We start from the raw sequence: 23,856 nt of genomic DNA on the forward strand, positions 1-23,856 counted from the left end.
TCACCTGTAAACTGTCTAAAGAAAGTAAATGATAAGGAACAGCACTTTGCACACAGTCTCTTCCCTTGGAGTGGCCAGCACATACTCCCTTCAGGTGTATTCAGTGACAGTAGGTGAAGGTTTCCCTGATCACCTGATTCAAACTGCAAATCAACCTTCTTCTCCCTACTTCTCTCTTCCTCCCCTTTCTCCACCCCTTCTCTGCTTAAACTTTCCCCATAGTTTCTTCTACCATCTAACATGCTATCTATTTAATTTCTTTATTATTTATCATAATTATCTTCCTCAGAAAATTATCCCATGAGCAGAGGTTTTTTTTTGCCCATTTTGTTCACTACTGAATTCGCATCCTTAAAGCACAGCACAGGCCCTACAAGAACATGTTGAATGAATTAGTGAACAAAAGTGAACTGCTACCAGAAAACCCCAAAATTGGCTGACATTTCTTCCACAATTTCCCAAAAAAAAACATTTTTCTACTCAGACTATTCATTACAGCTTGTCTGAATCAACAAAAATTCTGAGTTAGGTAGTCTAAGAAACCACTAAAAAAAAGAAGCTGGCCAGATGTGGTGCCTCACACCTGTAATCCTAGCACTTTGGGAGACTGAGACAGGAGAATCGCTTGAACCCACGAGTTCAAGACCAGCCTGGGCAACACAGCGAAACCCTGTCTCTACACAAAACACAAAAATTAGCTGGACGTGGTGGGACACGCCTGTAGTCTCAGCTATTCAAGAGGCTGAGGTGTGAGGATCACTTGAGCCCAGGGAGGTCAGGGCTGCAGTGAGCTGAGTTCATGCCACTACACTCCAGCCTGGGCAACAGAGTGAGACTCTGTCTCAAAAAAAGGGAAGCTTTCCAAAAGTAAAACTTAATTGTCCTTTATTTGTTCTGCTGACTGGTTCTATATCCCAGATGGAGTGAAGATAACAAATAACTGGAAGGGTGGGTAGAAGATAAACATATCCTGAAGCAGACCATAACAGAACCACATTGTTCCCATTTGAGTATTTCAAAAGAATCTGCTCGTTACCTGAGCTATAGAGGCCTGGGGATTACCCAGCAAGTTTTTGAATGAACGCTTGGAAACCCATCTGAGTTGATGACAGAAGGAGGTGGTGTAGCTGATCTCCTTGAAGACTGTGATCTTCTTCTTCTTCTCACCCCCGGAAAGTTGATGTAATTCAGCTTTTGTCTCTTTGTAGAAGGAGGAGTTGACATAAATCTCCGCTAATTTTTCTATGAGTGGCTTATCCCGCTTGGAAGGCTCTATGATCTCCGTGGCTTTGCAATCAATGGATAAAAAGGAAACACGAACAAGATAACAACAAATTTAGCCCATTTTTTCTGTGACCCCTTTCTTGGATGCTTCCCTAACACCTTCATTCTAAAGCTTTAGAAAAAAAAAAATAGTCCGGGCACGGTGGCTCATGCCTGTAATCCCAGCACTTTGGGAGGCTGAGGCGGGTGGATTATGAGGTCAGGAGTTCGAGATCAGCCTGACCAACATGGTGAAACCCTGTCTGTACTAAAAATACAAAAAAAACTAGCCTGGCGTGGTGGTGCGTGCCTGTAATCCCAGCCACTCAAGAGGCTGAGGCAAGAGAATCGCTTGAACCAGGGAGGTGGAGGTTGCAGTGAGCTGAGATCACACCACTGCACTTCAGCCTGTGCAAGAGAGCAAGACTCCATCTCAAAAAAGAAAAAATAGAAATAAAAAATTATTAGCTCTGTCATTAGAAAAGTATAACAGGCCAGGCACAGTGGCTTACTCCTGTAATCCCAGTATTTTGCAAGGCAGAGGCAGGAGGATCATGTGAGGCCAGGAATTCAAGACCAGCCTGAGCAACGAAACGAGACCCTGTCTCTATAAAAATATATAAAGTAAGTAATAAATTAAAATATATATTTAAAAAGAGAAAAAGAAACAAAAAGAAAAGTACAGAGAAATAGCCTGTCTGTTGCCATAGTCTTATGAATATAGCAAACAAACTGACGTTTTCCTATTTGACCTTAATTATTTTAAAATAGACTTCTTACCATATAGTTCTAATTCTTAATATAAAATTCTGGTCCTGGCCAGGGGCGGTGGCTCACGCCTGTAATCCCAACACTTTGGGAGGCCAAGGCGGCAGGATCACTTGAGGTCAGGAGTTTGAAACCAGCCTGGCCAACGTGGTGAGACTCCGTCTCTAATAAATATACAAAAATTAGCCAGGCGTGGTGGCACAGGCCTGTAATTCTAGTTGCTCAGGAAGCTGAGGCAGGAGAATGGCTTGAACCCGGGAGGCAGAGGGTTCAGTGAGCCAAGATAGTGCCACTGCACTCCAGCCTGGGTGACAAGAGCTAGATTCCGTCCCAAAAAAAAAAAAAAAAAAAAATCTGGTTGTTGCTTCCTACTATATGCAAATGCACACATTGCCAAGTTTCTTATTTTAAAAACACTATACAAACAGTGAGTATTTTTTAAAATGTTAACTCCCCTTGGAACTGACAACACCATATAAATTCTCATTTATAAACTAAATCAAAAACAACAGCACTCAAAGACAACAAAATATTTGTGTTGACTGGTATCAGAAGACTGCATTAACAGAAATTCACAAAGCCACATTTTAATTAGCCACCACATCGCTAAACTTCAGCCAATTCAATTAGGCAAAAATCTGGGACTGTAACAGATTCATATACCTTTAAAGTCTTCTTCTCTGTTTAATGCCACAGCAGTGGAATCTCCATTAATGATGTCCAAGAAGAAGTCTGCAGGGTTATTATAGGCCTCACAGTGATAACCTATGGAAGAAGGCAGCCCAAAAACACAAACTTGATGGTCTTGGAAAATAAAGAGAACTTACTTTCAGAGGGTGAGGGAGGTGAGGCTAGAGAAGACAGAATCTAATGACTTCTCCTTAACTTTCTTTCTCTCTTCTTCCCACATAATTTTACCCTTTCTTTTTATATATTCAATCACACACACACACTATCTCTCTCTCTCTCTCTCTCTCTCTATATATATATATATATATATAAAATGTATTTATTTTTTTTGAGACAGGGTCTCCCTCTGTCACCCAGGCTGGAATGTGGTGGGGCAATCTTGGTTCACTGAAACCTCTGCCTCCCAAGTTCAAGTGATTCTCCTGCCTCAGCCTCCCAAGTAGCTGGGATTAGAAGCGTGCATGACCACGTCCAGCTAATTTTTGTATTTTCAGTAGAGACACAGTTTTACCATGTTGGCCAGGCTGGTCTCGAACTCCTGGCCTCAAGTGATCCACCTGCCTCAGCCTCCCAAAGTGCTGGGATTACAGGCATGAGCCACTGTGCCCAGCCTATCACACAATATTTCAGCAATTCTTTGTCTCTGGGCCAAAAAAAAAAAAAAAAAGAAAGAAAAGAAAAGGAAACACTCCAAGCCAACCTTGGATTTGCAGGGCATTTTGCATTAGCGCTTGGTCCTTAACTATCATAATTCATGAGACCTGAAATAGCTATCGGTATGCTCTAGTGCTTAACAGTGCTTCCTCAAAAATCTAAATATAGACCCAAGAAAAAAATAACAAAAGCCCAGGTGTGTTCTGCTCTCTGAGTTCACCGACAGAATGCCAGAATGATAGAACCCACATTAGCAATGACTGCTTCCCCACATACTAAATTCAGAGGTTCAGGGCTGGGTGCAGTGGCTCACATCTGTAATCCCAGCACTTCAGGAGGCCGAGACCAGCAAACCACTTGAGCCCAGGACTTCGAGACCAACCTAGCCAACATGGCAAAACCCCATCTCTACTAAAAACACAAAAATTAACCAGGTGCATTGGCTTATGACTATAATCCCAGCTACTAAGGAGTCTGAGGCACAAGAATCACTTGAACCTGGGAGGCGGAGGTTGCAGTGAGCTCTGAAAGCACCACTGCACTCCAGCCTGGGCGACAGAGTGAGACCCCGTCTCAAAGGTAAATTAATTAATTAATTAATTAATTCAGAAATCCAAGTCAACTGCTGTGCTGCTATAATTCCAAATAGAGAACAAATCCCCTGAGCAGTATTCTCTATAGGACATGGCCAGCACAGCACACCTGAACTATTCAGCTTTGGATGATGAGATCATCTGAACTCAGCGTGGCCTGAAGTCTGACTCTTAGTTCATCCCCTTTATTAAAACCTAATTAAGAAACATGGCCAATGAATATCTAAAATTATATTTAAGATCATAGGGAATCATTTATAATCATATCCCAATATCTCTAAAATGAGGCAGACCGCACAATCCATTAAAAAAAAATCGCACATTTCTATCCAAAATTTTAAAAATCACACATTTCAATTTGAAATAAAAAGAACCATGCTGTCCAAGATTGTTAGAAATTTTGGCCCATCTAAGTCAGGTTTAGGACTAACCGCTCTATTGACAGATACCCACCCACTCAAGGGCTAAAGCTGCAATCTATAGTTACCAGAAAATTAAGTAGTGTCTGCCGGGCGCATTGGCTCACACCTGTAATCCCAACACCTTGGGAGGCCACGGCAGATTGCTTTAGCTCAGGAGTTTGAGACCATCCTGGGCAACATGGCAAGACCCCGACTCTACAAAAAATACAAAAATTAGCTAGCCTTGGTGGCATGTGTCTATAGTCCCAGCTGCTTGGGTGAGGTGGGAGGATGGCTTGAGCCCAGGGGGGTTGAGGCTGCAGTGAGTCAAGATTGTGCCACTGCACTCCAGCCTGGGTGACAGAGTGAGATCCTATCTCAAAAGAAAAAAAAAAAAAAAACCTTAAATAAAATTCACTGGGTGCAGTGGCTCACACCTATAATCCCAGCATGTTGGGAGGCCGAGGCGACAGATCAGGAGATCAAGACCATCCTGACTAACATGGTGAAACCCCGTCTCTACTAAAAAAATACAAAAAAATTAGCCGGGCGTGGTGGTGGGCGCCTGTAGTCCCACCTACTCAGGAGGCTGAGGCAGGAGAATGGCGCGAACCTGAGAGGCAGAGCTTGCAGTAAGCCAGGATCACGTCACTGCACTCCAGCCTGGGCAACAGAGCAAGATTCTATCTTAATTTATTTTAAATAAATAAAATTAAGTAGCATCTCCATGAGTGCTCATCAAGGCAGATCAACATCATGTGCAAGGGGAAAAAATTATAAGGCCTCATCTGTTATACGGTCAAGAAGACAATCATATTAGGCCTTTCCAAAAATATTCAAGTGACAGAATAAATGGCTATAAGGCCAACATATTAATTACTGAGCTTTTAAGAAATGGTCACTATAACTAGGCAGCAGAATATAGGCCCAGGAGAAATACACACATGCATGCACATTCAAATAAGACAAGAAAGATACCTAAATAACAAGCTGGTGCTACAAAAATGAAGAAAAATACTAGCACCAAACAGTACAAACACATTTTGAAGTGATAGATTCTCATGGTATGTCTACCCAAAGACCAAACAGCACTTCTGCAGACCCCCTTTGCTCTCCTTCAGGATTCTATTAATGAAGGGTTTTACAGCATAAAAAAAGTCAACCATACCAGCTGATTCAAAGTATCCCAACGCCTCCTGAGCAGGCCCGTGGAACATAAGTCTTCCTGAGGCCAATAAGGTGAGGCTATCAAACAACTTGAAGATGGAATATCGAGGCTGATGAATGGAGAAGATGATTGTTCGTCCCTGCTTAGACATCCTAAGTTAAAAGTGAGACAATAATGAGTCATTAAATATCTGAAACTTGTATTTCTTGGTAAAATACTCTATTCTTGCCTTTAGATTGTTTGCTTCTAGTTCAACTTGACTTTGTCTTACTATCTTTTCATCTCATATTATTTAGCTATAGTTAGGAAACCTAAATTCAATGCTTTTATTAAAACAGAATAGGAATTTTCAGTGTGTTGTATTGACAATCTAGAATCAACTAGAATAGTTATTAAAAATGCAGATTCTAGGACAGTCTTCCCAGACATTGAATTAGAATCTCTGGGAGTAGGTCTAGAGAATCCATATTTTAAGAAGCAACTCAGGTAATCTGCAAGTATTTACAAGTCTGAGAACTAACTATGGACTACCTATTAAACCAATGGTCATATATCTCATTCTGACTTATCATTTATGTCTTCTGGCTCTTTAGAAATTGGTTTTCACTCTTCTGCCCTAATAATGCAATTAACATAACTGAGTACTTACTATGTCTTTGCTAAATACTTTAGAGATAACTTCATTTCAATTTTCACAATATTGTTATGAGGCAGTTTCAATATTATTATTATTACCCTCATTTTATAAATATGTCTTAAAGGATCAAGCAACTGGCCAAGGGATCAGTTAGTAAGAGGCAAGGCTGGGATTTAATCTCTGGTCTAAGTCCATGACCAAAATAGTGCTAAAGTACCTTTTCACAGGAGTTATGACTTACAGGTTGATAAGGTTTGGCTGTGTGCCCACCCAAATCTCACCTTCAATTGTAACAATCCCCACGTATCAAGGGTGGGGTCAGGTGGAGATAAATGAATCATGGGGGCAGTTCCCCCATACTGTTCTCTTGGTACTGAAAAAGTCTCATGAGATCTGATGGTTTTATAAATGAGAGTTCCCCTGCACAAGCTCTATTGCCTGCTGCCACGTACAACGTGCCTTTTCTTCTTCTTTGCCTTTCGTGAAAATTGTGAGATCTCCCCAACCATGTGCAACTGTAAGTCCATGAAACTTCTTTCCTTTATAAATTACCCAGTGTCAGGTATGTCTTTATTAGCAGTGTGAGAACAAACTAATACAGTAAATTGGTACTGGTAGAGCAGGATGCTGCTGTAAGATAGCCAAAAATCTGGTAGCCACCTTGGAACTGGGTAACAGGCAGAGGTTGGAACAGTTTGGAGGGCTAAGAAGAAGTCAGGAAGATGTGGGAAAGTTTGGAACCTCCTAGAGACTTGTTGAATGGCTTTGGCTGAAATGCTGATAGTGATATGGACAATGAAGTCCAGGTTGAGGTGGTCTAAGATGGTGATGAGGAACTTGTTGGGAACTGGAATAAAAGTGACTCTTGCTATGTTTTAGCAAAGAGACTGGTGGCATTTTGCCCCTGCCCTAGAGATTAGTGGAACTATGAACTTGAGAGAGATGATTTAGAGCATCTGGTGGAAGAAATTTCTAAGCAACAAAGCATTCAAGAGGTGACTTCGGTGCTGTTAAAAGCATTCAGTTTTATTCATTCACAAAGATATGGTTTGAAATTGGAACTTAGTTTAAAAGGGAAGTAGAGCATACAAGCTCAGAAAATTTGCAGGCTGATGATGCGATAAAAAAGAAAAACCCATTTTCTGAGGAGAAATTCAAGCCTGCTACAGAAATTTGCATAAGTAATAGGGAGCCAAATGTTAATCACCAAGACAATGGGGAAAATGTCTCCAGGGAATGTCAGAGGTCTTTACAGCAGCTCCTCCCATCATAGGCCCGGAGGCCTAGGAGGAAAAAATGGTTTCCTAGGCCAGGCCCAGAGCCTTGCTGCTTTGTGCAGTCTCAAGACTTGGTACCCTATGTTCCAGCCATGGTTAAAGGGGACCAACAGAGAGTTCTGGCTGTTGTTTTGTAGGATGCAAGCCCCAAGCCTTGGCGGCTTCCATGTGGTGTTAGGCCTGCCCTTTGCCTAGATTTCAGAGGATGTATGGAAATACCTGGATGTCCAGGCAAAAGTCAACTTCAGGGGTGGAGCCCTCATGGAGAACCTCTGCTAGGGCAGTGCAGATGGGAATTGTGGGGTGGGAGCCCCTACACACGGCCCCCATTGGGGCACTGCTTAGTGGAGTAGTGAGAAGAGGGCCATCATCCTTAAGACCCCAGAATGGTATATCCACCAACAGCTTGAACTGTCCGTCTGGAAAAGCCACAGACACTCAATACCAGCCTGTGAAAGCAGCCACAAGAGGGGCTGTACCTGCAAATCCACAAGGCCAGAGCCTCCCAAGGCCCTGGGAGCCTACCTCTTGCATCAGTGTGACTTGGATGTGAGATATGGAATCAAATAAGATAATTTCAGAGCTTTAAGATTTGACTGCCCCTTTGGATTCTGGACTTGCGTGGTACCTGTAGCCCCTTCATTTTGGCCAATTTCTCCCATTTGGAACAGGTGTATTTACCCAATGCCTGTACTCCTATTGTATCTAGGAAGTTACTAACTTGCTTTTGATTTTACAGGCTCATAGGTGGATGGAACTTGCCCTATCTCAGATGAGACTTTAGAATGTGAACTTCTGAGTTAATGATGAAATGAGTTAAGACTTTGGGAGACTGCTGGGAAGGCATGATTGATTTTAAAATGTGAGGACATGAGATTTGGGAGGGAGGGGCCAGGGGCAGAATGATATGTGTCCCCACCCAAATCTCACCTTGAATTGTAATAATATTTGTAATAATTATAATAACAATACACAGGTGGAAGAAGGGCCAAAATCACTGTTCAAAACTGTTACTATTCAAAATATTTTATGTGAAGAGTCACTTCAATTTTAACATTTTCTAAGAACCTACTGTATGCTAGCAGCGTATACAAAGACATTCTGCCTCAAAGAGGATCAGGCCAGTAGGTCAACAATTTCAGTACAATATGAAATAGAAGAAGCCAAGGATTCCTCATAAGCAAAATGGGAGATTCACAACCCAGTCTGAAGATAATACGAGTAGAGTAAAAAAGGCCCAACAGGAGGAAGCTAAGAAGAAAAAGAAAAAGTACTGAAAGTGGAAGAATAAGATGAAAAAGGTGTGAAATAAAAAGGTCTACTCAGAAAACTACAAAATGTTCAGTGTTATAGAGCAGAGAGAGAAAAAAAATGTGTATGTGTGTGTCTGTTGATATTGAGTAAAGAAGCTAAAGAGACAGCAGCAAAACATGCCCAACCCTCCTACACTCTCATCACAGCCATCCTTCCCTACATTCTTACCTGCTTTGTTTTTCTTGATAATGCTTTTCATTTGTTAACTGACTTTCCCTCCAACAGAAGAGGAAGAAATTATTTTGATCATTTCTGAATCCCCTGCCCCAAGAATATCTGGGACACAGTAGTGATAAGATATTAAGTAAAGAATAATGTTCCCATAGCATTTACCTTTTCAGGAGCAAAAGGACAGCATTTGCTGTGCTTGAGTCTAAGCCAGTTGTAGGCTCATCCAAGAACAAGATGGAAGGATCAGTGATAAGCTCCATTCCTATACTAGTCCTTTTTCTTTCTCCTCCAGACACACCACGGATAAACTGAGTTCCAACCTAAGTCACAAATATTATAATTGTCAATGATAACAACCAGTCATTATCGTTTGGTGAGCTTCTAACATGTGCCAACTCCTAAATGAACTTTATCTCATTAAGTTCATTTATTCTGAACAGCAAATAAGTGAATACCTGGTAGAAAAAGTAAGTATCTCTTTTATCAGATGAGTAAACTTAGGTTCAGGTCACAGCTGGTCAGTAACTAAGCCTGATACAAAGCACCTCCTTGGGTGAGGCTACGCCTCACCCAGGAAGCACAAGGGGTGGGGGAAGTCCCTCCCTTAGCCAAGGGAAGCCGTGAGGGACTGTGCCACGAGGGATGGAGTATTCCGGCCCATATACTGTGCTTTTCCCATGGTATTCACAACCCGCAGACCAGAAGATTCCCACGGGTGCCTATACCACCAGGGCCCTGGGTTTCAAGCACACAACTGGGTGGCCATTTGGGCAGACACTGAGATAGCTGCAGGAGTTTTTTTTTCATACCCCAGTGGTGCCTGGAATGCCAGCGAGACAAAACTGTTCACTCCCCTGGAAAAGGGGCTGAAGCCAGGGAGCCAAGTGGTCTAGCCTAGCTCAGTGGATCCCAGCCCCACAGAGCCCAGCAAGCTAAGATCCACTGGCTTGAAATTCTTACTGCCAGCACAGCAGTCTAAAGTCAACCTGGGAAGCTTGAGCTTGGTGCGGGGAGGGGCGTCCACCATTACTGAAGCTTGAGTAGGCCCTCACAGTATAAACAAAGCCACTGGGAAATTCGAACGGGGTGGAGCTGACCACAGCTCGGCAAAGCCACTGTAGCCAGACTGCCTCTCTAGATTCCTCCTCTCTATGCAGGGCATCTCTGAAAGAAAGGCAGCAGCCCCAGTCAGGGATGTATAAATAAAACTCCCACCTCCCTGGGACAGAGCAGCTGAGGTAAGAGGAGGCTGTGGGCACAGCTTCAGCAGACTTAAACGTTCCTGCCTGCTGGCTCTGAAGACAGCAGTGAATCTCCCAGGACAGCACTAGAGCTCTGCTAAGGGACAGATTGCCTCCTCAAGTGGGTCCTTGACCCCTGTGCCTCCTGATTGGGAGACACCTCCCAGCAGGGGTCGACAGACACTTCATACAGGAGAGCTCCAGCTGGCATCTGGTGGGTGCCCCTCTGGGAACAAAGCTTCCAGAGGAAAAAAACAGGCAGCAATCTTTGGGATATCTTGGCTGTTCTACAGCCTCTGCTGGTGATACCCAGGCAAACAGGGTCTGGAGTGGACCTGCAGCAAACTCCAGCAGACCTGCAGCAGAGAGGTCTGACTGTTAGAAGGAAAACTAACGAACAGAAAGGAATAGCATCAACATCAACAAAAAGGACATCCACACCAAAACCCCATCCAAAGGTCACCAGCATCAAAGACCAAAGGTAGATAAATCCATGAAGATGAGGAAAAACCTGTGCAAAAAAGGCAGAATGCCTCTTCTCCTCCAAAGGATCACAACTCCTTGCCAGCAAGGGAACAAAACTGGATGGAGAATGAGTTTGATGAATAGACAGAAGTAGGCTTCAGAAGGTGGGTAATAACAAACTCCTCTGAGCTAAAGGTGCGTATTCTAACCCAATGCAAGGAAGTTAAGAACACTGAAAAAAGGATAGAGGAATGGCTAACTAGAATAACCAGTTTAGAGAAGAACATAAATGACCTGATGAAGCTGAAAAACACAGCACGAGAACTTCGTGAAGCAAACACAAGTATCAATAGCTGAATTGATCAAGCAGAAGAAAGGATATAAGAGATTGAAGATCAACTTAGTGAAATAAAGCGTGAAGACAAGATTAGAGAAAAAAGAATGAAAAGGAACAAACAAAGCCTCCAAGAAATATGGGACTATGTGAAAGGACAAAACCTACGTTTTATTGGTGTACCTGAAAGTGATAGGGAGAATGGAACCAAGTTGGAAAACACTCTTCAGGATATTATCCAGAAGAACTTCCCCAACCTAGCAAGACGGGCCAACATTCTAATTCAGGAAACACGGAGAACACCACAGAGATACTCCTCAAGAAGAACAACCCCAAGACACATAATCATCAGATTCATGAAGGTTGAAATGAAGGAAAAAATGTTAAGGGCAGCCAGAGAGAAAGGTTGTGTTACCAACAAAGGGAAGCCCATCAGACTAACAGCAGATCTCTCTGCAGAAACCCTATAAGTCAGAAGAGAGTGGGGACCAATATTCAAAATTCTTAAAGAAAAGAATTTTTCACCCAGAATTTCATATACAGCCAAACTAAACTTCATAAGTGAAGGAGAAATAAATTCCTTTACAGACAAGCAAGTGCTGAGGGATTTTGTCACCACCAGGCCTACCTTTCAAGAGCTCCTCAAGGAAGCACTAAATATAGAAAGGAAAAACTGGTACCAGTGACTGCAAAAACATACCAAATTGTAAAGACCATCAACACTATGAAGAAACTCCATCAATTAATGGGCAAAATAACCAGCTAACATCATAATGACAGGATCAAATTCACACATAACAATATTAACCTGAAATGTAAATGGGCTAAATGCCCCAGTTAAAAGACACAGACTAGCAAATTGGATAGAGTCAAGACCCATCGGTGTGCAGTATTCAGGAGACCCATCTCACATGAAAGATACACATAGGCTCAAAATAAAGAGATGGAGGAAGATCTACCAAGCAAATGGAAAGCAAAAAAAAGCAGGGGTTGCAATCCCAGTCTCTGATAAAACAGACTTTAAACCAACAAAGATCAAAAAAGACAAAGAAGAGCATTACATAATGGTAAAGAGATCAATGCAACAAGAAGAGCTAACTATCTAAAATCTATATGCACCCAATACAGGAGCACGCAGATTCATAAAGCAAGTCCTTAGAGACCTACAAGGAGACTTAAGACTCCCACACAAAAATAGTGGGAAACTGTAACACCCCACTGTCAATATTAGACAGATCATCGAGATAGAAAACTAACAAGGATATTCAGGACTTGAACTCATCTCTGGACCAAGTGAACCTAATAGACACCTACAGAACTCTCCACCCCAAAGCAATAGAATATACATTCTTCTCAGCACCACATAGCACTTATTCTAAAATTTATCACATAATTGGAAGTAAAACTCTCCTCATCACATGCAAAAGAATGGAAATCATAACCAACAGTCTGTCAGACCACAGTGCAATCAAATTAGAACTCAGGATTAAGAAACTCACTCAAGGCCGGGCATGGTGGCTCATGCCTGTAATCCCAGCACTTCGGAAGGCTGAGGCGGGTGGATCATGAAGTCAGGAGATCAAGACCATCCTGGCTAACACTGTGAAATCCCGTCTCTACTAAAAATACAAAAAATTAGCTGGGCGTGGTGGCGGGCGCATGTAGTCCCAGCTACTCCGGAGACTGAGGCAGGAGAATGGCGTGAACCTGGGAGGCTGAACTTGCAGTGAGCTAAGATCGCACCACTGCATTCAAGCCTGGGCGACAAAGCGAGACTCTGTCTCAAAAAAAAAAAAAACTCACTCAAAACTGCACAACTATGGCTGGGCGTGGTGGCTCACGCCTGTAATCCCAGCACTTTGGGAGGCCAAGGTGGGCGGATCATGAGGTCAGGAGATCAAGACCATCCTGGCTAACGCGGTGAAACACCATCTCTACTAAAAATACAAAAAATTAGCCAGGCGGAGTGGCGGGAGCCTGTAGTCCCAGCTACTCGGGAGGCTGAGGCAGTAGAATGGCATGAACCCAGGAGGCGGAGCTTGCAGTGAGCTGAGATTGCACCATCGCACTCCAGCCTGGGCAACAGAGCGAGACTCTCTGTCTCAAAAACAAAAAACAAAACAAAAAAAAACTGTAGAACTACATGGAAACTGAACAACCTGCTCCTGAATGACTACTGGGTAAATAATGAAATGAAGGCAGAAATAAATAAATTCTTTGAAACCAATGAGAACAAAGACACAACGTACTAGAATCTCTGGGACATAACTAAAGCAGTGTTTAGAGGGAAATTTATAGCACTAAATGCCCACAGGAGAAAGTGGGGAAGATGTAAAATCGACACCCTAACATCACAATTAAAAGAACTAGAGAAGCAATAGCAAACAAGTTCAAAAGCTAGCAGAAGACAAGAAATAACTAAGATCAGAGCAGAACTGAAGGAGATAGAGACAGGAAAAAACTCTTCAAACAAATCAATGAATCCAGGGCTGGTTTTTTGAAAAGTTTAACAGAATACATAGACCACAAGCTAGACTAATAAAGAAGAGAGAAGAATCAAATAGACACAATACATAATGATAAAGGGGATACAATCACTGATCCCACAGAAATACAAACTACCATCATAGAATACTATAAACACCTCTACACAAATAAACTAGAAAATCTAGAAGAAATGGATTTTCCTGGACACATACACCCTCCCAAGACTAATCCAGGAAGAAGTCGAATCACTGAGTAGACCAATAGCAAGTTCTGAAATTGAGGCAATAATTAATACCCTACCAACCAAAAAAGGTCCAGGACCAGACAGATTCACAGCCGAATTCTACCAGAGGTACGAAGAGGAGCTGGTACCATTCCTTCTGAAACTATTCCAAACAATAGAAAAAGAGGAACTTCTTCCTAACTCATTTTATGAGGCCAGCATCATTCTAATACCAAAACCTGGCAGAGACACAACAAAAAAAGAAAATTTCAGGCCAATATCCCTGATCAACATCAATGTGAATATCCTCAATAAACTACTGGCAAACTGAATCGAGCAGCACATCAAAAACCTTATCCACCATGATCAAGTCAGCTTCATCCCTGGGATGCAAGGCTGCTTCAACATATAGAAATCAATAAACGTAATCCATCACATAAATAGAACAAATGATGAAAACCACATGATTATCTCAATAGATGCAGTAAGGCCTTCGATAAAATTCAACACCCCTTCATGCTAAAAACTCTCAATAAACTAGGTATTGATGGAATGTATCTCAAAATAGAAAGAGCTATTTATGACAAACCCACAGCCAATATCATACTGAATGGGCAGACGCTGGAAGCATTCCCTTTGAAAACTGGCACAAGAAAAGGACGCCCTCTCTCACCACTCCTATTCAACATAATATTGGAAGTTCTGGCCAGGGCAATCAGGCAAGAGAAAGAAATAAAGCATATTCAAATAGGAAAAGAGGAAGTCAAATTGTCTCTGTTTGCAGATAACATGATTGTATATTTAGATAAGCCCCTTGTCTCAGCCCAAAATCTCCTTAAGCTGATAAGCAACTTCAGCAAAGTCTCAGGATACAAAATCAATGTGCAAAAATCACAAGCATTCCTATACACCAATAATAGACAAACAGAGAGCCAAATCATGAACTTCCATTCACAATTGGTACAAAGAGAATAAAATACCTAGGAATACAACTTACAAAAGATGTGAAAAACCTCCTCAAGGAGAACTACAAACCACTGCTCAACAAAATAAGAGAGGACACAAACAAATGGAAAAACATTTCATGCTCATGGATAGGAAGAATCAATATCATGAGAATGGCCATACTGCCCAAAGTAATATAGAGATTCAATGCTATCCCCATCAAGCTACCATTAACTTTCTTCACAGAATTAGAAAAAACTACTTTAAATTTCATATGGAACCAAAAAAAAAGCCTGTATAGCCAAGACAATCCTATGCAAAAAGAACAAAGCTGGAGGCATCATGTGACCTGACTTTAAACTATACTACAAGGCTACAGTAGCCAAAACAGCATGGTACTGGTACCAAAACAGATATATAGACCAATGGAACAGAACAGAGGCCTCAGAAATAATGCCACACATCTACAACCATCTGATCTTTGACATACCTGACAAAAACAAGCAACGGGGAAAGGATTCCGTATTTAATAAATGGTGCTGGAAAAACTGGCTAGCCATATGCAGAAAACTGAAACTGGACCCCTTCCTTACACCTCAACTCAAGATGGATTAAAGACTTAAATGTAAGACCTAAAACTGTAAAAAACCCGGAAGAAAACCTAGGCAATACCCTTCAGGACATAGGCATGGGCAAAGACTTCATGACTAAAACACTGAAGGCAATTGCAACAAAAGCCAAAATTGACAAATGGGATCTAATTAAACTAAAGAGCTTCTGCACAGCAAAAAAAAAAAAAAAAAAAAAAGCTATCTTCAGAGTGAACAGGCAACCTACAGAATGGGAGAAAATTTTTGCAATCTATCCATCTGACAAAGGGCTAACATCCAGAAACTACAAAGACCTTAAACAAATTTACGAGATAAACACAACCCCATCAAAAATTGGGCAAAGGATATGAACAGACACTTCTCAAAAGAAGACATTTATGTAGCCAACAAACATATGAAAAAAACTTCATCATCACTGGTCATTCGAGAAATGCAAATCAAAACCACAATGAGATACCATCTCACGCCAGTTAGAATAGTGATCATTAAAAAGTCAGGAAACAACAGATGCTGGAGAGGATGTGGAGAAATAAGAATGCTTTTACACTGTTGATGGGAGTGTAAATTAGTTCAACCATTGTGCAAGACAGTGTGGCAATTCCTCAAGGATCTAGAACCAGAAATACCATTTGACCCAGCAATCCCATTACTGGGTATATACCCAAAGGATTATAAATCATTCTACTATAAAGACACATGCACACATGTATTTATTGCAGCACGATTCACAATAGCAAGACTTGGAACCAACCCAAACGCCCACAATGATAGACTGGATAAAGAAAATGTGGCATACATACACCACGGAATACTATGCAGCCATAAAAAAGAATGAGTTCATGTCCTTTGCAGGGACATGGATGAAGCTGGAAACCATCATTCTCAGCAAACTAACACAGGAACAGAAAACGAAACACCGCATGTTCTCACTCATAAGTGGGAGTTGAACAATGAGAACACATGGACACAGGGAGCGGAATATCACACACTGGGGCCTGTCAGGGTGTCAGGGGCTAGGGATGAGATAGCATTAGGAGAAATACCTAATGTAGATAACGGGTTGAAGGGTGCAGCAAACCACCATAGCACATGTATACATATGTAACAAACCTGCACGTTCTGCACATGTATCCCAGAACTTGAATGAAAGATAAAATTTTTTTAAAAAACACCTGCTTTTAACAGTTTGTTCTTCACCAAGTCAAATATTTAGTTTGAAGTTCAGAATGCTAAAAGATAGGTGACATGGTGAAATCACAGTCTAAAAAGGGAGATAAAGTCAGGAGAAGAAAATGTGAACACAACTATAATTATTAGCCTTCTAACACTCTCTCCCCTCCCAGCCTCCAGGTGGACTTACAGTAAGAGCATGGGCTCTGCAGCTAGGAAAGTTCACTTTCTCTCATACGATATTAACACCTTTTCAATTACCATGAGGCTCCCCAAATTGACCCCATATATACCTAAGGTTAATAACTGGGAAATCTATGTAAATGATATTAATTGTCTCATTATTATATTAATTATACTATAACCATATAATTACTATAGTAACCAGACAATTCACTCTACATTTCTGTTATGTTTAAAATTTCACAAAAAGTAAAATATTTTAAATGTATTGCTTCAATAATTTAGATAAATAAACTAGGAAGTCAATAGCTGTGCCTTCACAGTCTATTTTCCCTAGAAATCCTAACAAGCAACATAGGGCAATGGCTGCCTGAAGGTAAAGAACAGAGTGGAACAAACCACCTTACTGGAAAGATAAAATCAAACAGAACCAAAGCAAAGAAAACCCAGTCACTCATAAAGCAGAAATAAGTAGTGAATGGTGGCATCTCAGAGTTACTCTTCCAAACAAAATACAGTAAAACACCCTGAACAGAAAGGACTGTCAGAAAGCATAATATGAAGTATAGACCATTAGAACATCTCATTCTTCATTGCTTCTAAGTAAGGGATATCACAGGGGATTACACTATAGCCATTACATGCAAAAAGCTCATTTTCACCCAAAGCTTCAAATATCTTCTCAGCAAATCTTCCATACCTATTAATCAATTGTAAAGTTCATTCATTCATCTCATTTTTTTCTTCACGATCCTCTCCAACCCACAAGAGGAGGAGTTACTTTGTCTCTCTTCCCCACAATTCTATCTCTGGAACCTAAAAGACAGCTTAGCATACAAAAGTCTGTAAACATTTGGCAGAAGAAAAAGAGGCAGAGAAGAAGGGAGGGAATGAGAGACAAAACTATCAAAAGAAAGGCTATAAAAAAAAACAGACACTACACAAATGAGAAATAAATCCTAATTTGACCAAATATAATTTTGGAAGTCAAATTATAGGAAACTGAAACACATAGAGCAGGGGTCCCCAACTCCTGGGGAACCAGGATGCACAGCTGGCAAGTGAGCAAAGCTTCATCGGTATTTACAGCCGCTCCCCAATGCTTGCATTACTGCCTGAGCTCCACCTGTCAGGTCAGTGGCGGCATTAGATTCTCATAGGAGCATGAACCCTATTGTGAACTGCACGTACAAGGGATCTAAATTGTGTGTTCCTTATGAGAATCTAATGCCTGATGATGTGTCACTGTTTCCCATCACCCCCAAATGGGACCATCTAGTTGCAGGAAAACAAGCTTAGGGCTCCCACTGATTCCATATTATGATGAGTTGTATAATTATTTCATTATATATTACAATGAAATAATAATAGAAATAAAGTGTACAATAAATGTAATGCACTTGAATTATCCCAAAACCATCCCCCCTACTGTGGTCCACAGAAAAACTGTCTTCCACAAAACTGGTCCCTGGTGCCAAAAGTTGGGGACTGCTGATACATAGCAAGAATCCTTGGACTCTCACCACTTATCAATCCCAGAAATATACCTCAATAGCAATGGAACAAAGTCCCTTGGAGGAAGAGTGACTAAAAGGAGGAAGAGAAAAAAGAGGAAGAAGGAAAGTTAGTGCAGACACGGAATGAGACGTGACTTAAACCATGAGGTGGGGGAGGAGCATAAGGAAAGGCCAGGTGATGAACACTTTCACATACAACACCACATTGCCTCACTTCAGGTGCAGAATTCAACCAATGTGAAGATTTTTTTTCCAGGTTAATTTCCACATTCATGTTATATAACAAGCCGCTTTTCTCATTGTTATGGAAAGCAACCATTTTTGACTACACACATTACAGGAAACTTCTGAATCAGAGTAATTTTATCCACACAGGGGAGGTCCTACTTATGCTACTCATGATGCTTTCAATTTTTCCACATTACCTTGGAGTCTGCCACTTTATCCAGACCTAACTCTTGAATGACCCTGTTAATCCTTTCATTTTTTTCATGATTCTTCATAGTTGTTGGAAGCCGAAGAGCTGCTGAGAACTGTAAGTTTTCTCTCACCGTCAGAGTGCCCATCACAACATCATCCTTAAGGCAAATCGCATTTTAATGAGACATAATAATAATGAGTCTTTTCTAAGACCATGACTGTTTAGTATACATAACATAATCCACAAAGATAACATAATTAAGGTAAAGTTCTAGCTAATGATGAACCTGCAGTTCTGCAAATGACAGTTAACTCCATAGATGTCTGCAAAGCCTGCTACAATCATTTTTCACCCCCTATCTGTACACCCAAATAGAATGCAAGTAATTATGTTAACTACCAGCAGACATTTCCAAACTGCTTCATACAAGGATTTGCCAAAATATCTTTCTAAGCTAGGGGAAAAGAAAGGTGAAGGAAAGGCAAAAAAAGATAACAGTAGTATCTTTTAGGAATGATACAAAAACTAGAATTGGTATCACTGTCCTTACAAGGGCCACATTCCAGATTCTCCCTGCCTTTTCACATAAGCGTCTATGAGAAATTAAGAAAAGCTGCTGTAAAGAACGTCAGCTCTAGGACCATGTCACATAATCAATTGGAAGCACACTGAACTATCAGCCAAAGCGCTTACCCATATAGAAACAGAGGAAACAGAAAATGCAAACCCACTAATACTTACTTGTACCACGTAACCTGAATTACATTTGAAATTGGCAGGTCGCGGTGCTCCATTTATCAAAACATCTCCAGATAATCCACTTGGATCTTTCCTTGCAGCTAAGACATCTAATAACCTATAAGAGGACATATATGTTGTGGGTCTAATAACCTATAAGAGAATGTATATGTTGTGGGGTTTTTTACCTCCAACACACGCTATATATCTCATGGCTACTTTGAATCCAAATTCTGCTTTAGTTAGAAAATTAACTGGTCAAGAAATTCTATGGTTTAACTAAAATTATGCCTTTAAAAATTCTCATCTTTCTCTTTTCATTGTACATTACAATAAAGCCCCAAAACATAAAGCAAGACACCATTGGCTGATCAAGTACAGATCTCCCAAATGGCCCTTCCAGCTATCTGACCTTGGAGGTACTAACACAGGCAATGTGCTCTCTTATCTAAGACTCATGCCTTTACTTACATCTTCTGCTCCCTTTCCCTACTTTTAATATTCTCCCATTCTTTTTCCTCCCTATTAGCTGATAACATGGTCAACGGCTACATATCAATCACCTTATCAAGTCCTATTAGTAAAGCTAACCTAATAAGACTATCTGGTCTTTGGGAAAAAACCACACAACTACAGTTATCCGCAGCACCTAGAACCAGACCTGACATGCATTGCAAATGCTCAATAAATACCTGCTTGCACACAAAAAAAGTGGATTTTAAAAGCACATTAAAAGTGCACAGAAAACGCTTACTTATACTCTCTTATACTCACGAAGATTTGCCTCCACCTGTGGGTCCCAGGATGGCGTTGAGACCAGGTTTCATGATCCCACTGTAAACACGAAAACAGACTGATTTACTATTCCATTTTAAGTCAGGTTCTATTAATTTAGGGTATGCACTGAATATACTCAATGAAGGTTGATGAAATTACAAATAGAAAACAAGCACAAACCAACTCTTAAAGAAAACAAACAAACAAACAAAACAGGTCATGCATGGTGGCTCAGGCCTGTAATCCCAGCACTCTGGGAGACCAAAGTGGAAGGACTGCCTGAGGCCAGGAGTTTGAGACCAGCCTGGGCAACATAGGGAGACACTGTCTCTACTTAAAGAAAAAAAAAAAAAGATTGTTGATTTGATGTGTAATATATAATGGATGTTAATCACTGGTCAAGTCCTACAAGAAAAATGTCATAGATTCCTCTAAATTCCTCTCACTTATTCTTTAACCCATTTATATTTTCTGGAAAATGACATTCAACATTTAACGTTCCTTGAAATAACTAACAGATTCTTGTGAAACATCTCTGTTACACTTACTGCTCTTAACACAGTGTGAAATGAAATACATGGCGTGTTCTGAGTACTGTTTGATGATCAGTACTGTATCTTCAAGTGGTCACATTTGCTACCTAGTCAAATTCTACACAATTAATAAGTGGCTAATTTGTGGAATACTGGTAGAAGTATTCTCACTGCTAAAATCTAATCAGCCCAAGAAACATCTAAGTAGAAATCGAGGCTGGGATAAAGCACTTCAGGATAAAAAGAAAACATGACCGAAAGAAACAAAAGCCTTAATCCATTTAGAAAAGTAAAAGATATATCCTCAAGATATATCATTTTCTTCCTTGTTAAGAGTCAGATAAATACACTGGAAAATTCCAAGTTTAGAAGCAGAAGACATCACTTCGGTAGGGTCATCCTTTAAGAATATGAAGACGTGGTATGTACATAAGCACGTTTCAAGCGAAGTAGATGTCTGAGGGTAGTGAATATTCAGATAGAGAAGGAAGGTGGAAAAAATTATGGCAGCGTTGACTGTGCTGAGACCCAAGAAGACAGCAAATAGTTTGATTTTATCCTAAAGATAGCAAGTAGAATGATAAGTGAAGGAACTGGAGAAAGGAGAATTCGGCCGGGTGTGGTGGCTCACGCCTGTAATCCCAGCACTTCGGGAGGCCAAGGCAGGTGGATTACTTGAGGTCAGGAGTTCTAGACCAGCCTGGCCAACATGGCAAAACCCCGTCTCTACTAAAAATACAAAAATTAGCCAGGCACGGTGGCAGGTGCCTGTAATCCCAGCTACTCGGGAGGCTGAGGCAGGAGAATCACTTGAACCCAGGAGGTGGAGGTTGCAGTGAGCCGAGATCACGTCATTGTACTCCAGCCTGGGCAACAGAGCAAGACTCCGTCTCAAAAAAAAAAAAAAAAAAAAAAAGAAGAAGAAGAAAGGAGAATTCAGGGTGGGGCCTGGCTTGTTCCTTTCAAAACACAGGTACACAGGTGTCTATGCCCATTCTCTCCTTAGAATTGGTAAGTAAGTTACAATATATTCCACAGAGAAAGTAATATCTATTCCAAATGGAAAGTCAAAGCCAAAGACTATTTCATTCTCAAATAATGATTAGCACAGAGGCCAATCCTATGATCCTATACAATTATGGGTGATAAGCTACTGCACCACAGTGCTTAAACCCAAGACTCCCTGAGCATTTACTGCCTGTTGTACTTGAACTGTCACAATTGTACAATGGCTGGTGGGTACCAGGGTGAAATGTAGCTTTCATTTTGCTCATTAACTGGGGTATATCTCACTGAAACACTGCACAAAGACAATGGGAGTTAGGTAAACCAGGAGCAAGATCTAACAGAAAATTCTCTTATTCTTTCGGTGGACTTTTCCCTCTAAATGTGTAAAACAACATACTAATGATTGGGCAAATTTTCAAGGTGCATTTATCTATAGCTCTTCATGCATCTTCTTTATAAACAGCTCCCTAATAACTGCCTCTAAAATCACCATAAGCTTGTTATTCACTAAGGCTCCACTGTCAGAAAAGCTTTCCAGGTTTCTAAAATACCTACTCAAATAAAGACCAAGCAATCCTGAATGATTAACCCAAACCTCAATATGAATGTTCTAAGACAAAGAGCTTGGCTTACTACTTTGGGATGAAACCCTGGCATTACAGAAAACAATAACAATGTCCAGTCATAAATGCCAAGAGTTTCCATCTGGAGCAGTGGCTAATTCCAACTACACCCTCTCAACACAATGATCAAGTATTTACTATGTACATACAAGATATTCTTCTAGGGCATGGGAGAGTTGAGAACAAACAAACAAACAAATGAAAAACAAACTCTGAGCCCTTGTGGAGTTTACATTCTAGTCCAGGGATCAGCAGTTTTCTTAGACAAAGGGTTGTTGGAACAGGGCCGCGCTCATTCCCTTACGTATTACCTAGGGCTGCCTTCATGCTACACCACAGTTGAGTAGTTGCAACACAGACGCATGGCCCACAAAGCTGAAAATGTTTATTAATACTATCTGCCCTTTATCGAAACAGCCTGCTGACCTCTGTTCTAGTCTATGGTCTACAATTCACTGGCCTGCCCACCCCACCCTCCACCCTTCTATCATCCCTGAAACTGCATTCCCCACCCTTATTTATTGCTTTACAGCATTTGCATGCAGGTCAGTGTCCCTCACTATAGAAGTCTGTCAACAAAACAGCATGCCACATTGCTACCACCTCTCACACCCTCCTGCCCATGACATACAGCACAGTTGTTGTAAACCACTGAACATGAACCTGGAACACAGGGAATAAAATTTACCCCCAAATTTCCTGTCACCTCTATTATGTTTTAGTGGATAATGATTAATCCCTTGGTCTTGTTTTGTTTACGGACAAGAGAGGTCAATGCTCACCTCCCTCCCACCCTCCCAACCCTACACACACAAAATTTTCTCTTTCTCAATCACCACGCCCGGGCCCTCCAATTTAGGGTTGGGGCTCCCATTGGGTCTTCTAATCAATCCTTTTATCAGAGTGAAAGTGTGTTCTGAAACCCCCACTAGGCTTTAAGGCTTCCCTGAACTGAGGACTTACCTGTGTCACTAGCATCTTGCACAACGTCCTGCACTAGCAGGCATTCAAAATTTGTTGAATAAATAAATTTCTGCATTTTTATAAATGGGATTACTTCTAAAAAGACAAGGAAAAATGTTTTCACCTTTTAAAAAAAATTGAGAAGAGATAGCTGGAGGGTGGGGAGATTGTTTATATTATGGAATAGGAAAATCAGGAAGTATATCCTTAACATACATCCTTAATGTACTTGCTGATTTTCTTATTCCATAATATAAACAATCTCCCACCCTCTCTAGCCAATTAGAGCTAGATTTTTCACTTTTTGAAATTTTACAAACATGGAAATATAGACAGAATCTTGAGGGTTCAGATCAGAATTGGAGAAATTAATGAGAAGCCATAGGTTTTAATCCATATACAAAGACAGCTATAGAAAGATAAAGATGGAAACTCCCAGGGTGCTGCGGGAATGGTCACCACTGCTCCCCCAGCTCCTCTCCCGCCCGCTTTGGCCAGATCTGTATGCACCTGCACATGGGAGGTAGTTTTTTAAAAAGTTACGCATGTATGTGTATGCATATGTGTGTAGACGTATACGCATACATATATTCTCTAGGTCTCACTCCACTGAGAAAGCCTAGAAGCAATGACATCCCAATAGCAATGAGCATTTTAAACACCCAGATTTTGGTTTTGTAA

The 23,856-nt window shown here is 41.0% G+C and overlaps 1 protein-coding gene across 7 annotated transcripts in view; it reads right to left on the minus strand.

Annotated features, from left to right (window-relative positions):
* The window catches only part of ABCG2 (ATP binding cassette subfamily G member 2 (JR blood group)), a 142,316-nt gene that overhangs the window by 20,625 nt on the left and 97,835 nt on the right, over positions 1-23,856 (minus strand). For all 7 annotated transcript variants that reach the window (XM_054485309.2, XM_063663878.1, XM_063663876.1 and 4 more), the window contains 7 exons: positions 20,046-20,105; positions 19,275-19,389; positions 18,538-18,690; positions 9,099-9,256; positions 5,538-5,689; positions 2,695-2,796; positions 1,037-1,287 (listed from right to left, as the gene is read on the minus strand). In XM_054485309.2, the coding sequence (XP_054341284.1) occupies positions 1,037-1,287; positions 2,695-2,796; positions 5,538-5,689; positions 9,099-9,256; positions 18,538-18,690; positions 19,275-19,389; positions 20,046-20,105 (991 nt within the window). The remainder of the gene's footprint in view (positions 1-1,036; positions 1,288-2,694; positions 2,797-5,537; positions 5,690-9,098; positions 9,257-18,537; positions 18,691-19,274; positions 19,390-20,045; positions 20,106-23,856) is intronic.

This window comes from Pongo pygmaeus, chromosome 3 (genome assembly GCF_028885625.2).
Source record: "Pongo pygmaeus isolate AG05252 chromosome 3, NHGRI_mPonPyg2-v2.0_pri, whole genome shotgun sequence".
Lineage (NCBI taxonomy): Eukaryota > Metazoa > Chordata > Mammalia > Primates > Hominidae > Pongo > Pongo pygmaeus.